This window comes from Ctenocephalides felis, unplaced genomic scaffold (genome assembly GCF_003426905.1).
Source record: "Ctenocephalides felis isolate EL2017-DRISC unplaced genomic scaffold, ASM342690v1 CF-g0.4_SCAFFOLD_03570, whole genome shotgun sequence".
In the NCBI taxonomy this organism is placed as follows: domain Eukaryota; kingdom Metazoa; phylum Arthropoda; class Insecta; order Siphonaptera; family Pulicidae; genus Ctenocephalides; species Ctenocephalides felis.
The window spans coordinates 14,603,817-14,618,638 of NW_020539724.1; the positions used below are offsets into that span (position 1 = coordinate 14,603,817).

The following is a 14,822-nucleotide window of genomic DNA, read 5'->3' on the forward strand; positions in this document are numbered from 1 at the left end:
TAAATACAATTTCTTAGGGTAGTGCTTTCGAACTTTTTTGCATTCCCCCTCCTCCTACGCTCTAATAAGAAAAATTGTTTGCCCTCCTTAATTTTTTTATATTATTTTAAAATTGTTGGTTTATTTTGGAAAAGCCGGGGGGCCACCTTGAATAAGCGCTCCACAAGTTGGAAAGTGCGTTCTAAGGGTTTAGTTTATGCATAGTACAACATAATATTTTTGATAGTTTTTTCAAATTTATTTTTATATTCGTATTCTTATATATAAATTATTTGTTAACATATATTAAAATATACTTGATTTTGTAATCTTTAGTCCATGAATTCAAAATTATTGATTATCACAATAAGTTGCTTTTTGAAAACCTAATCTTCATTTTGCCTCTTAAAATATTTTTTTTGGAATTTTTGTTACAGCTCTTAATAAACATTTTACAATTTTAAATTCTTCATATTTGAGTTATTAATAAAATGATAATTAGGTAATACCTAATAGTTATAGTTAATGTTCGAATTTTTTAGTGAAAATCTCGCTGGCTTGAAATACAGTTCCCAGCATAGTTTGTTTAGAAAACTTTCTTGAAATCATCCATAGGACCATAATAGTTAAGTGCGCTTTCTCAAAACTCAACAGACAGGTCAAATTTGTCCTGCCTAACTTAGTTTTTGGGCAGGGTTTCCAGGTGAATTGAACCAAACGCGGATCTAAAGCATTGTAACTACAACAACATTTTATTAAATCAATTATATTTCTTCTAATAACAATAAACAGATAATATTATCAACAGAAAATAAGTGTGGATGAAAAATCCTTAATGCAACTTACCAAAAATTCATGGCAAAGCGAAAATCTACGTTGACCATCCTGGGAGGTCGAAATGGTAAAATGTATATCTACGGTGTCCGGCCGTTAATAATTATCTAATTTTATTAACAAAGTGATTTAGCAAACTTACCACAAGCTCTCCATCTTTTCCTCGTCTATTGCACTGCAACATTTGAATCACGAACTTCGAGTACTGGTACAAATCCACCACGGGCTAATAAAAGGGTCAGAGATCACTACGATCAGGTCGAGACGGTCGAGACTGGAGAGACTGTTTTGTTTGCTCGTTCACACAGTGCGATTGTTTTGTATTTAGATTTGTTTATTATTCACTTGCATATATATCACTTCTAAGAGATTATTTAAATGCAGATGAAATTGATTTTATGGGTAATAGGTGCTATCGGTTTTGTAATAAGACACTTTGATATTAAGGACTTAAATCGGTGTTGTCTGACTGTGTTGCATCGTTTGTGAAAGATAGAATTTTATTAGGTCAAAAAAGGTTAATTTTATGTATTTTTTGCTGATTAATAACCACACTGCCTTCTGTGGACAGGGTCCACAGTTCGAACCTCTGCTCTAGATGACCTGATATCATGCAGTAGTGTGATAATTCAACTAAAAATTTCTAGTAAAAGCAGTTCTCCAAGAACTTATTAACCTTTGATTATCTGTTCCTCATGCAAAGTTTAGAATCTAAAATATAAAATCTAAAAAAACGTACTTAATGCCCGGTGTGCCGGCGCCTTTAGATTGTTTTACCGTCATGTGCACAACGTAGGTATTATATGGTATTATCAAATCCGAATGTCCAATTCCGTTCCGTAAGCGCATACAAAGAAACTAACATGCATATCGATATTACGATCGATATATTATTATTACGCAAAAACAATAATAAAAAATAATGAACCGAGGAAAACGACTCGAACGAGTCCAACTAGCCCAAGCAAAATCTAATAGAAATAGACTATTATACAATGGTAAAGCATTATTACATATTGTTGTAAATTTTAATTTACTGCATAGTATCTGCTTATATTAACCTGAATAATAATACAGGATTAGATTTATTTGAAAAAATCACTGCTAATAAACAAAGTTTGGTGGAAATAGCATTGGTCTTAGAACCTCAACCTATATCAATAATGGATTTCAGTTTCAACTTGAAAATATCAATTTATATAAGATTTTGAGAGAAAATAAAATCCAAGGCCAGTGTTGCAATATTTATGACATCACAATTACAAAATATATAATAATATGATCACAAAGTCAAGGAACAACCACTGGGTTGCCTTTTAATGATCCTAGCTTGTATGGAAATACATCACAAAAGCTTTATAAAAACAATGAAAAAGTCCTGGTTTCTAAAAATAAATTGTAAATAATCGATTTAATTAATTTCATATGTAATGACTTTATTGTTTAACGAATTTTTATAATTAAACTATTGATTTTGGGTCAATAATATTTAAGGATGTCCGTTAAGATCATGGTCCTTATCATGTTAAAAAGTTTTATCTAAATCGTCAATGAAAATTTTTAATAATGAAGCACGAAGAAACTGTCTGACCTATCTTTACCAAAGTTGGCACGATCAGCACGATTTCGAACCAATACTTTTTTCAATCTTCTATCAAAATGTAACAATAATTCACTGCCTGACCTTTCTTTGCCAAAGTTGGCACGATCAACACGATTCCGAAGCAATACTTTTCCAATCTTTTACCAAAATTTAACATAAATCCACTGCTTGACCTTTCTTTACCAAAGTTGGCACGATCAGCACGATTCCAAAGCAATATTTTGTCAATCTTTTGCCAAAATGTAACATACATCCACTGGCTGATCTATCTGTACCAAAGCTGGCATGATCAACACGATTCCGAACCAATACTTTACCAATCTTTTTCCAAAATGTAATATAAATCCACTGCCTCTGACCTATTTATACTAAAGTTGGCACGATCAACGATTTACTTCTTATATTGTTCATTGATTGATAATTCACTTAATATAATTCCAATTATAAAGCATAATCAATAGTCAAATTTTTCAAAAACCAAGGACTTCAGAGCAACTCTAGTTATGATAGATCTCTCCATAATCCTGATAGATTATGTTTTTGCTAAAAAGAGTTATTAGTTATTCTTGAATAGTCCCCAAATGTAGTATTACCAAAATATTACCAAAAGCAAGTGAGAACATTGGTAAATCAGATACAATAAACTATATCTGACCAATTTTGGGAAAACTTATCTGCTGCATGATGCCATTGAAGGTAAAACGGACTGGTAGAAATCTAAAATAAGGAAGACTTAGGATGATATAGGAGTTACAATACAAGGAAAATATATAGGTCACAGAATATTAAAGTGCAAATTTGCAAAATGGTATATATAAAAAAGCTGTAATAAATGGAACAAAAATGAGTAAAATCGAATTATCTAACTAAGGAGTTGCCTTGAAGCGGACAACTACATATCTCCCACAAAAACTAAAATATACGTTTAATCTAAATGTTCCTGGCAAAGGTCTACAATTACAAGTATCCATTAGCTTTCTTGCTATAAATAAATCCATTCTTCAACGTCACAATACTATTTTTTCTATCTCCCTATAAATATATAAATGAGTAGTTCCTTGCAAAACAATATGTAATATATGATTTAATGTATAATTAATTTCAACTAAACATGTAATATCTGCTTGAGTGAGAGATAATTGTGCAGCAAAACATAAATTGAGGCAATGTTAATGGTGTTCGAAAGGAGATTTATGTCAATCAGTTATTTAATTGCTCAATTCTCGTACTTGGGTTTTGTTTTACCTTGAAAGTTTCCATGCCGGCAGTGGGTATGGTAATAAATTTTTGGTAGGGCGTTTACTGTAACAAAATATCTAGTTATGATCTGTAATGCATATATTTCCTGGTTAATTTATACGTTTGTAGATTACTGTATTGAGCAATTGTATCTGTACAACAATATAAAAACAACACGAGGAAAGGTACTAAATCAATCTTGAAAAATATTAGTGCAAATTTGATGTTTATTCCTAGAGTTGATCATAAGTTTCTCAGTTCGATAGGGTAGGGCGGGGCTAGTTGAGCATAGGGGCAAGTTGAGCAATCGAAATATCTCGAAAACTATTCACCGTCCGTTTAGGCATTATATGGCGGAATGATAGAGATTTGGGAGAAATAAATATCCCGCGATCGCTAGTGGCCGCTGGACAAATGAGTGAGGCTCACGGGCGTTTTGTTTATTTTGAGACCAAAAAGTAAAAAAGTAATTCATCACGAGTTTTCGTCTGGTTTAGTCAAATATTATTTATTTTTAATCAGGTAAATGTTATTCTTCCATATAATTATAGTACTTTTAATATGCACAGAGATTCTGGGTATATTTCTCACGGTTTTTTTATAAACTCACTTTTATTCTGAAATTCCAAGTTGGGGTTAGTTGAGCATAGTCGCTAAATTGTTCTGTCACTAAGACAATTACCATTAACTTCCAGAAATTAATTATTATTTTTAAGATTTAAGCTAAGTCTATGAGCAATAATATAAAGAAATAATGATTTTAAACAAAAATACTGAATATAATGATAAAATAATTCCTAAGATACGATATTGTTTTGTTGATTCTACTTTTGGTTAATTATTCAAAGAAAATTACTATACGTTTTGTTTTCTCTGTCAATAAAGACTATAAATATAGAACTGGTTTATGAAAACTTATTTTATTTCATCACTAATCGACATTGAACCTATGATTTCATTATACTTTCTTAGTGCTCAACTTGCCCCACCTATGGGGTACATTGAGCATACTTGACTTTTTTCATTTAAACAGACGTAGCTTTTAAATTTTACTTATTACCAAAAAATAGTATTAACACTTTTGTTAAGCGATAAACAACAAATCCATTAAGCCGTATAGCAATTTATTGAGACTTTTCATTGAGGAGCTACATCAGTTTAAGTAAAAATTTGCTCAACTAGCCCCGCCCTACTCTACCTACTTTGGACTGTTTGATATCTGTTTTCACTTTATGATATCAACTAGTAGTTATATCTATTTCCACTTAAAAATACATATTGCAATATTTTTAAGTGTTTTTCCTTGGTCAGCCTGATACCAAGCAATATCAGTCTTGGTATAAGCATAAATGGATCTTAAAGAACACTATAGTCAAAGATTGATATTTATATTCAGAGTTAATCACAAGGTCTTAAATTTGAGACCTACCTTGACTGACTGATATCGGTTTTTACTTAAAAATATATATCTAGGTATATATTCAAGTGTGTATAGCCCCTCCTTTGACATCTTGATAACAACAAGTAGTGATATCTATTTTCACTGTGTCCTCTGTTGGTCAATCTGATATCAAGCAATAGTGATGTCTGTTTTTTCTTTCTTGGACAGCCTTGGTATCAGTGGTAGTGTCTGTTTTTGCTTGAAATTATAATTCTAAGTATACTTTCAAGTTTATAAAACCTTTTATGATATTGGTGCATCAAAATAGTTCAGTATTAGAGAAATTCTTACTTATTCACCTAAATCTCACCTAGAAATTCCTATATGTTTCAAAGTATCACTAAAATTTAAACTAATTCAAATCTTTATTATTTTCATTTTTGCTATATTTATAATGTTAGACAATTCATAAAAAATGATAACTCACTTAATATTAACAAATTTAACTCACAAGGAGAACCTAGGTTTACTTCTTCTGTTTTGATGAAAACAGATTTCTATTATTGATGGTCATCGAACAGTTTAAAATATTATAGGCTTATGAAATGTGTTGAGCGTTAAATGTGAAGTAGTAGACTTCTCACTTCTCTTAGACTAGTAAATCACCATGCGAAGTTTCATCAAAATCCTAGAAGAGTAAGTCTAAGGTTCTTTTTGTCAGTAGTTGATACACTGGATCTTCTTCAAATAGACCAGAAAATTCAGTTAGCACTAGTGAGCAATTTTTATTACTGCCAATCTGATTTCCCTATTAACATATTTCTGGTATCAATAAATAGCTTAATCTAATAATGACTTTAGCAAGTCGTAGATTAAAGAACCGATAATATCAATCAACAATATCGATAACTAAACGTTCGATTCGCAAATAGACTGCGATTAAATTATTTATCGATTATATCTTGAACCTCTGTAATACATTATACAATCAAGTCGTATTATGTCAGAAGAACATATCGGTGCGTGAGTTCAGGACTCTAATGTATGGATTAAATATTTATTTAGTAATGCGGAAACAGTTTTGAGATCTTAATGAATTTACGTTTACGTTCATAAAATTGAATTATTATATAGTGAAATATGTAATACTGACTAAGAACTAGGTGCAAGTGGCATTTGGCTTTGATTGAGAAGGATTAATGGCAAACTGCGTTTTGTAGGGTAGACCGAGTACGGTTGTGCCATTTTTCTTATTTGAAATAATTCAGTTAAGGGGGTTGTTTAGTTTTTATTTTTTTTCGATTTGGAGATTTTTTTATATTATGAAAGCTAAAAACCTTTATTATTTTAAAAAAAAGAAGAATTATTTAAAAAAAAAATCATCTCAATATCTATTTTTTTGACGATGTTATAGATAAATATATCTCTATATGTATGATCCTCTGAAACCGTTTTTTTCATCGCTCCGCGAGCTATTGTATGCCAGCTGCTCTCTTTTTCATTATAATACCTCATGCACATGACCTTTTTAATAATGACCATCTTTGAACACCATGGTGTATTTAGTACATTAAATTAAATGGTGTATTTAGTACATTATATTAAAAACTTAAAATACGTTTTTCTCAAAATGTCAGGAATAATTTGAAATATGTATTACTAATACAAGGAAAATTTTGTTATTTACCCTTTTCAAGATATTATCTATCTTAAAAGATATTTATATAAATGACCAAGTTGCAGAAAAATATCACAAGTTGTAACAATTATAGCAAATAAATCTTTTAGTAAGTGGTATTATAAATTACAAACAGTCGCCAGAGATAATTTTCGAAACATATATTTGAACTTACTTTCATTATAATATAATATATATATATATATATATATATATATATATATTATATGCATATAATTCTCAAATGGGCGTTTTATAATTGTGGAGCAATTAACCCAGCTGTGACATCGAGCAAAAACTATTGCAAAGCACAAATTACATCAGCTGGAATGGATTTGTGCTACAGTGCACCTAATTGCATATATACACATATGCAAATTAATTTAATTATTAAACTACTCAAGCTTGAAAGTAACACTAAAATAAAATTATATTTAGACCATACAAATATTAGCGCAGGGCGAACGCCACTTTGAATAGAAAGTCGTGTATGCCGATTAACTAAAACGTAATTGAATTTTATATGATACCATAGTATGTGTTTTTTAGTATTGGTTGTACATGAGCAATAATAGATCTATGATAAAATAAAATCAAAATTTTATGATATTTCATAATTAAATCACTTTTTGTGAGCTTATATTATTTAAAAATAATAATTAGAACAAATCCGAATTAATGTGTTTTTCGAACTGTTCTTGAATTTTCAAGAATTTTTACTAAAAATGTTGAACAGAAAATGGATTTTTTGTCGAAAACAATCTTTACTTTGAGGAAATTATTAAATAATACTGATATTGCCAATTCGAATGAATAATAATAAAAAGAGTAATAATAAACAAAATTAAATTTATGTTTTCTTGTTTCCAGGGAGCATTAGAGAACTACACATTCCTTCCGTTCAGTGTGTTCCTGGCGATCTTCTGGATCTTTACGTACAAAAAGGTGCCAGAAACCAAGAACAAGACATTTGAGGAGATTCTGGCTCTTTTCCGGCACGGAAATGGAAGGTTAGTGAATTTTCTCTATCATTATTGTAGTAATTAGTTTACTGGGATAATTAGTCTCAGGTAAATCGTTACGAAACTCTGAAAACGATCGTGGTTTCCAATCTGTGGGCCCCCTTTATACTATATCATGGTCTATACTACTGACATGGTCTCTATTTGTATTTATTTTGTTTTATATAACATTACGTTTAAAATCACTTGACTTGACTCATTCATTTTCATTTTACTTTATATTATTTACAAAACAAACTGATTTGACTCGTTTATTATCTCGTTTGTTCCGTGTACACATTTTAATTTATGCAATCGCTACCTGAATATCTTGCATTCGATCTTCTTATATAAAATAAGTAATTCTAAAGTAAAATATGCCAAATCATGTTTATTCCATATATGCAATAAAGTTACCAATAAACAAATTGACAAAAAAAATGCTCTCAAACACCGTATATGACTCAAGTTTAACACGTTTTTTTTCATTATGTTCTTGCATAATGTAACATACTAGATATGTTTCAACAAATTGTGTTTTTTTTAGAATATCGAATCAATTTACGTAGTTATTTATTAATTCTATAAAGCAAATGGAATAATTTTGTAATAAACTTGTCGGAAGGTGAACACATACGATTTGTTGATTAAATGCTCTTGTAGTTCGCACAATTTTTATACATGGTAATTCTGGGTCAAATTCAGCAGTTTCTAATTCATATATTTAATAATATATAACTTAACTAGATTTGTTATTAATATTATGAATCTTGATTTTTGCTGATCTACAGCATCTGTCTTTATTTACTTTTTTAAATTTCAACCCATGGAAAGGTTTTTGTAGTATATTTTTTTAGTCATATTTACTATAATACCAAAGCTTTGATCTTCCTTAGAGAATTTAAATCAAACTTTAAATTCTTTTCTGAATTTTTTTTTTTTCTTATATATGTACTTGGTTTTTGGGAAGTTGAGGAAACTGCTACATATGTTTTCATATAGCAGCTCCAAATTAACAGTTAAAAAGTTTCAATCACTATTTGAAATAGCGTAGATTATACGAGTATATTTTAATTTGATTTTTTTAAGCTAATTCAGAAAATGCAGGACAACCTCCTTCTTCATAGCCCTGTTTAGGAACGTTTTTTTCCTTATATAATTTTCTATATTAAATTTAGCATGGTTCTCTTACACTTTCTGGCTTCAATTATAAAATACATTACACTCAATTAATTTACAAAACGTAAACAACTTTCATCGTAACTTTGTTGTCAATATAATTACATAAATAAGAGAAAATTCCGAACAAGAAAATGTGTTTTGGACCGCATTTTTGTTCAGTACTCAGAGTTACGTACGTGTTTCTGGCAATTGCATAAGAAAGTTACAGTTCTGTCCATTTATTAACAGGAAAAAGAAAAAATAATAAATTAAAATAAACGTTAAATACATTCGTTTTATGTGTAATTCTCTTGAGATTACTCAAGGTCGGTCAGTGGGTAATTATGGTAAAATGAATGTTCCAGATTGAGAAAAAAAGCAATTTCACTTTCTTTGGCCTACAGATGGGAGTAAATTTTATGTTTTTATTACTAGATGATACATTTTTGCAATTATCATTTTAAACGCGATAATTAGTTTTTAGTAAAGACAGGGCCAGCATTTTAGGAGTTTTGAAGCAAAAAGTGCAAAAATAGAAATTCAGTTTTTGTGAGAACCGAGCATTTGATTTGAATGATTAAAAAACATTCGATTCATTTAGATGGGAAGACGTACTGATGTCTTTTTGGCAAAGACAGGTCCAGTCATTTTGGAGATACCTAACAAAAATTGCAGAAAATAGCAGTTTTTGAGGAAACTCTATCCGTATCTCCTAATCGGCTGGACCTACCTTTGCCAAAAACTAATCAGCACATCTCTCTATCAATAGGACTCGAACGTTTTTTGAACCATTCAAATCGATTGATCCGTGCGCCCGAAAACGTGGACGAAAAATTGTATCCATACATACATACACACACACATCATTTTTTTCTGAGATATGCCAAAATGTTCAAAAACCTTCAAAACGTCGAGAAATGTAAACATTTTCAATTTCGATTTTCGGCTCATTACAATAACCTACCCTTCGGGAAGTTAGCAAGTGGATAGGTGGACAGGTAGGCAAATAGGAAGATAGACAGATAGAAGGGTAGACAGGCTGACAAATAGACAGGTAGACATGTAGACAGGTGGACATGTAGACAGGTAGACATGTAGACAAGTAGACATTTTAGCCAGGTTGTCCAGCAAAAGTAGACAAGTAGAGAGTAAACAAGTGGCCATGTAGGCATTTTGATACCTATAGACAGGTAACCACTTGGACAGACACTTATTGCATTTCTAGATACTAAAGATAAAAGACGATTATAAAAAATTTATATCGCGTTAATAGGTCCACGAAGATGTTCAAGGTTCACACGCTACAAAAGAGTTTGGGAGCCTATGTATTAAACTAAAAAAATTTTAGGTATCACTTAGAATTATGTACAATGAAAAATTAGCTGGAGTTTTTTTAGTAAAAATAGTACATAATACTATCAAAACATGAAAAAATTTTGGTTTTTAGATTTTTATCCTCTCATTGGTTTCTTACTAATTGCACATCAAGTGAACAATACCTTTTACCTGCCTGGACAAAGGTATGCTAAGCAGCCTATTAACTCAGCTAATGATTTTCCCATGCGGAAGCGAAACATTCAAAGAACTTAACAGGTAAACCGTCGCCGATAATATTTCCTTAAGCGGAATGTACGTGATCTGTACCGCGGAATGCTCAGAAATTGTAGGCCGAAGAAAGTGAAAATTGGTTTCGCTCAATGTGGAACATTCATTGGTACACATACACAATTACCCACTGAACGACCTTGCATAGACTCAAGATGATAGGTAATAAATAAAATATGTATGGTGATTCATATTTAACAAAGATTATGTCAATCATTTTATCTCAACTTCAGACTTGTGAAGATTACTATGAATCTACTTGATCGTAATAACAGTTCTGGTCTTTGGTGCTTTTTTCTTTAACAGAAGTCAGAAGTAACTTTTTTATGAGCTGTTTCGGTGGTACATGTTAACTTAGTAATCCTTTTCAATCTAGCAGTTAAACATTTTGATACCAAAAACCTCGAATATTTTCATAACGAATGGATTATGTATCGATTACATTCACAGGATTTTTTTTATTAAATTTCAATCGTAGTTGACGAAACAAATACACACATTCCATATAAATCAATTCCTCACGTTCATAAATTAAAACGAAAGTTCACAGCAATCATTTCGCGAAAATTCAAATCACGATTAACAAATTGGTTTTATTCAATTGGCATTAATGCATCACTAACGATCGCTCTGCACATACGTCTTACTCATATTTAATATGGAAATAGCTTAGGAAAATTTGTTTTGTAACAGCCTAATTATTTTAATGAGATCATTATTATAACATATTCACACCGAGAGGATTGTAGTGGTTTTTTCGCGGTTATTGTCGTACTTGTACAGACTTGAAACCTCATGAGTCTCCGCGAGGAATGTGTCCAATTACGCGTTCAAATTGTTGACCAACTTTGTATTATTAAGATTCAAAAGGAGATCATGCAGATTTTATCAGGGATTAATAACATTTTTTATCTTATCATAGGCCAATGGATTGTTTTTGGCCAGAAACTATGATTTACCAATTATTGTCTCGACGTTTCGGAAGATATTATTAGGAAAACATGCTGATTATGAAATGATCCTGGCAAATCGTTATTATTGATTCATATTTAAATAGAATTATGGGTAGACAGGTAGATGAGTATAAGGGCAGTCAAGATGAACAAGTAGACAAGTAGACTTAGGTTAGGTTGATAGGAAAGCAGGTAAACAGAAAGAGAGGTAGACAGGTGAACAGGTAGACAGATTGAAGGACAGACTGATAGAAAGATATACAGCTAGGCATATATACAGATATATGTATACTGATACATCTATACAGAGATACATATATACAAATATACAGAGAGAGTTAGAGACAGATTGAAAGGTGAAATGATTGATATTCGGATGGTCAGATAGATCGAAAGATGGACAGGTTGAAAAAGAAGTAGATAGGCAACTTGAAATACGGACAAATTGAAAGAGAGGTAGATTGGCAGATTTAAAGATGGGCAGATTGAAAGAGAGGCAGATAGGCAGATTGAAATATGGACGGTTTGAAAGAGAGCTGTTTGAGAGAGAGGTTGATAGTCAGGTTGAGAGATGGACAAATTGAAAGAGAGGCAGATAGGAAGATTGAAAGGTTGACATATTGAAAGAGAGGCAGATAGGCAGATTGAAAGATGGGCATATTGAAAGAGAGGCAGATAGGCAGATTAAAAGGTGGACATATTGAAAGAGAGGCAGATAGGCATATTGAAAGATGGGCATATTGAAAGAGAGGCAGATAGGCAGATTTAAAGATGGACAGATTGAAAGTGAGGCAGATTAAAAGATGGACAGGTTGAAAGAAAGGCAGATAGACAGATTAAAATATGAAAAAATTGTAAAGTAGAAAGACTGGTTTACAAGTAGACTAGTTTGCAAGTAGACTGGTTTAAAAGTAGACTGCTTTAGAAGTAGACTGCTTTACAAGTAGACTGGTTTACAAGTAGACTGGTATACAAGTTGACTGGTCAACATCAAGACAGATAGACAAATACATACCTAGAAACACTCACTTTTTCAATGCTTTGTACTACATCCTACATTATAGCAGTATGAACCACGGCTGTATTTTTATATATGGACAATATATTTAAGCAACTGTGTGATATTTTATTTAATATATTGGTGAAATATTCAATATTATTTTATATGAGAACAGATTTCATAATTAGTAACTTTGTTTGTCTATTATTATATCTTTCTCTGTTTTGATTTTGCCAACTCTGGTGATGTTAAAGAAGTACTTAATGACAGCAGAGTATGCAAAAGGAAAAACGTGTTGCAAATGCGTATTATTATATGAAACAACTAATTGACTCTCGTAATTTCACTCTCTGCGTGTGAATGGAAAAAGATACACCAACGACAGTTGCTGAATGAAAAAATTATAATATACTTACATATATTTTTTAAACACATATCATTAATAACAAAAATTGAACTGAGTATTTAATGATAATAAATTACATCATCCTAGCATGAAAGATATCGGTTGGTAATTGGGCTGGTTAGTATTGGGTAAAAATTGGGCAGACCGTTTCTTTGTAATTGATTTGTAGATTTTTTTGATAAACCTTCGTACAATGATAGTATTTGTGGTCTTAAAGAAAATTCATAAGTCGGTGATATATAAAAATTTTCACAGTTTGGAATCAAAAATCTATCATCTCTACCATAAGGGTTGCTAAAAGCTCAATTGAATCTGTCGACTATTACATATACCTGGAAGTTTTGGCTACTTGCCTTAAGGGAGAAATCCAAGCTAAATGACATCCTATATGTAAAAAAGTGTGTCTTATATACACAACAACCATGATAATAAACTATTTTTATAAATTAATTAAAAATTAATAAAACTTTAGATGTTTGATTTTTCCTACGTACTTGAACTAGCACCTTCAGAGGTTTTTTCATTTACAAAATATGATCTAATAATAATACTCTAAACCAATTGAATCTTAATATAGGTCGTCCTTTCATTTTTCCTACACAATCATAGAAAATCGAATCTTTATCTATAACAAATTCCTTCGTATATTAACACTTTTAATCTGTAATTCAATCTAACAGATCGTTTTCTATACATTTTTTCATTTCGACAGAGATTTGTTTCAATGCCAAACGCATTGTTTTATTACAAGCTGCGTTTTCACGCAATTCCTATACAATTAAAAAAATATATCACCTTGAAGGTCGTAAATTAATAAAGCTTTCTATTGCACATCTTGATAATAGACTCTCTTGATACAAAATCAACTTTAAAGAAATTATTATATATCTATTTATTATCCTTGTAACATCCTTGATTTTTAAAGATCTTTACAGATAAAATTGATATTTTTGCATTTTTTTTAAATTTATGGTTCCAAAAAATTGTCTCAGGTGCAATTTTGGTATTTGAATTTGGTTCTTCATAAATGTGTGGTTAGACTCAAAATATTTAGAATCATTTGAAGTATGCACACTTTGATAGTTGCAATCACTGACTTGATAATTATTTTACCAATTCGACTGCGTTTTGACACCTCGATAGACCGACACGACGACCCGGAACGTTTAGGCACCGGGTCGTCACGCCTGTACTGTGCCTGCAAAACACAGAAACTGAAATATTAATAACACCTCAGCAAACACATCTACTTCTATCATCTTAAAGCTATAATGAATTTTAATACTACTGAGAAATGTTGTTTTAAAATAAATATGAGCAAAAGATTATTGACTCAAAAACTTTTATATTATATTTCCATTGATTGGCAAAAACAAGTATCTATGCAAAAGTAAGATACTAAGTTTAGTAAATCTTCTATTACTAACAAATCATTCGAAAATATTCGCATAAAAATATTTCAATTATACAAGCAATAAACTGAATTTAATTATTTATAATATAGGTGTTTTATATCTCTTGTCTGACTCAACATTTTCATATAAACTGTTATGATATAATTTGCTCTACATTTTATATTATTACTTGTTCTATTTAAATCTGGGTGCAACCAGATATGAAATCATGAATGGATGTGTAATAAACAATAAATTTATATGTTTTCTGGTAAATATTGAATTGATTTAAGGTAACGAGATTATGTAAAGTAGTAGTATTTTATAAAAGATAATTGATTATAAATTTAATTTAATGAAATGGTTGAGTAAAGCTTGTAAAGTTTATTTATTATCATAGTCGAACATAAGCATATTTTATTTATATGCTTAAAGTACATATAATTTATAATAGAAATAATATTCATGACTATTTATATTCTAATTTTATTGCTATTTTTACAAAACTAATAATCCAAAATACTGCACACAGCAACCACTTGGCTTTTGCCAATATTTATAACGAATTTGTATGGAAAGTTCTTCATA

The 14,822-nt window shown here is 30.5% G+C and overlaps 1 protein-coding gene across 1 annotated transcript in view; it reads left to right on the plus strand.

Moving 5' to 3' along the window:
- Nucleotides 1-3,100: 3,100 nt before the first annotated feature.
- The window catches only part of LOC113383425 (glucose transporter type 1-like), a 23,471-nt gene continuing 11,749 nt past the window's right edge, over nt 3,101-14,822 (plus strand). Inside the window, exons 1-2 of the mRNA XM_026621693.1 lie at nt 3,101-3,112; nt 7,585-7,724. Coding sequence (XP_026477478.1) covers nt 3,101-3,112; nt 7,585-7,724 — 152 coding nt within the window. The remainder of the gene's footprint in view (nt 3,113-7,584; nt 7,725-14,822) is intronic.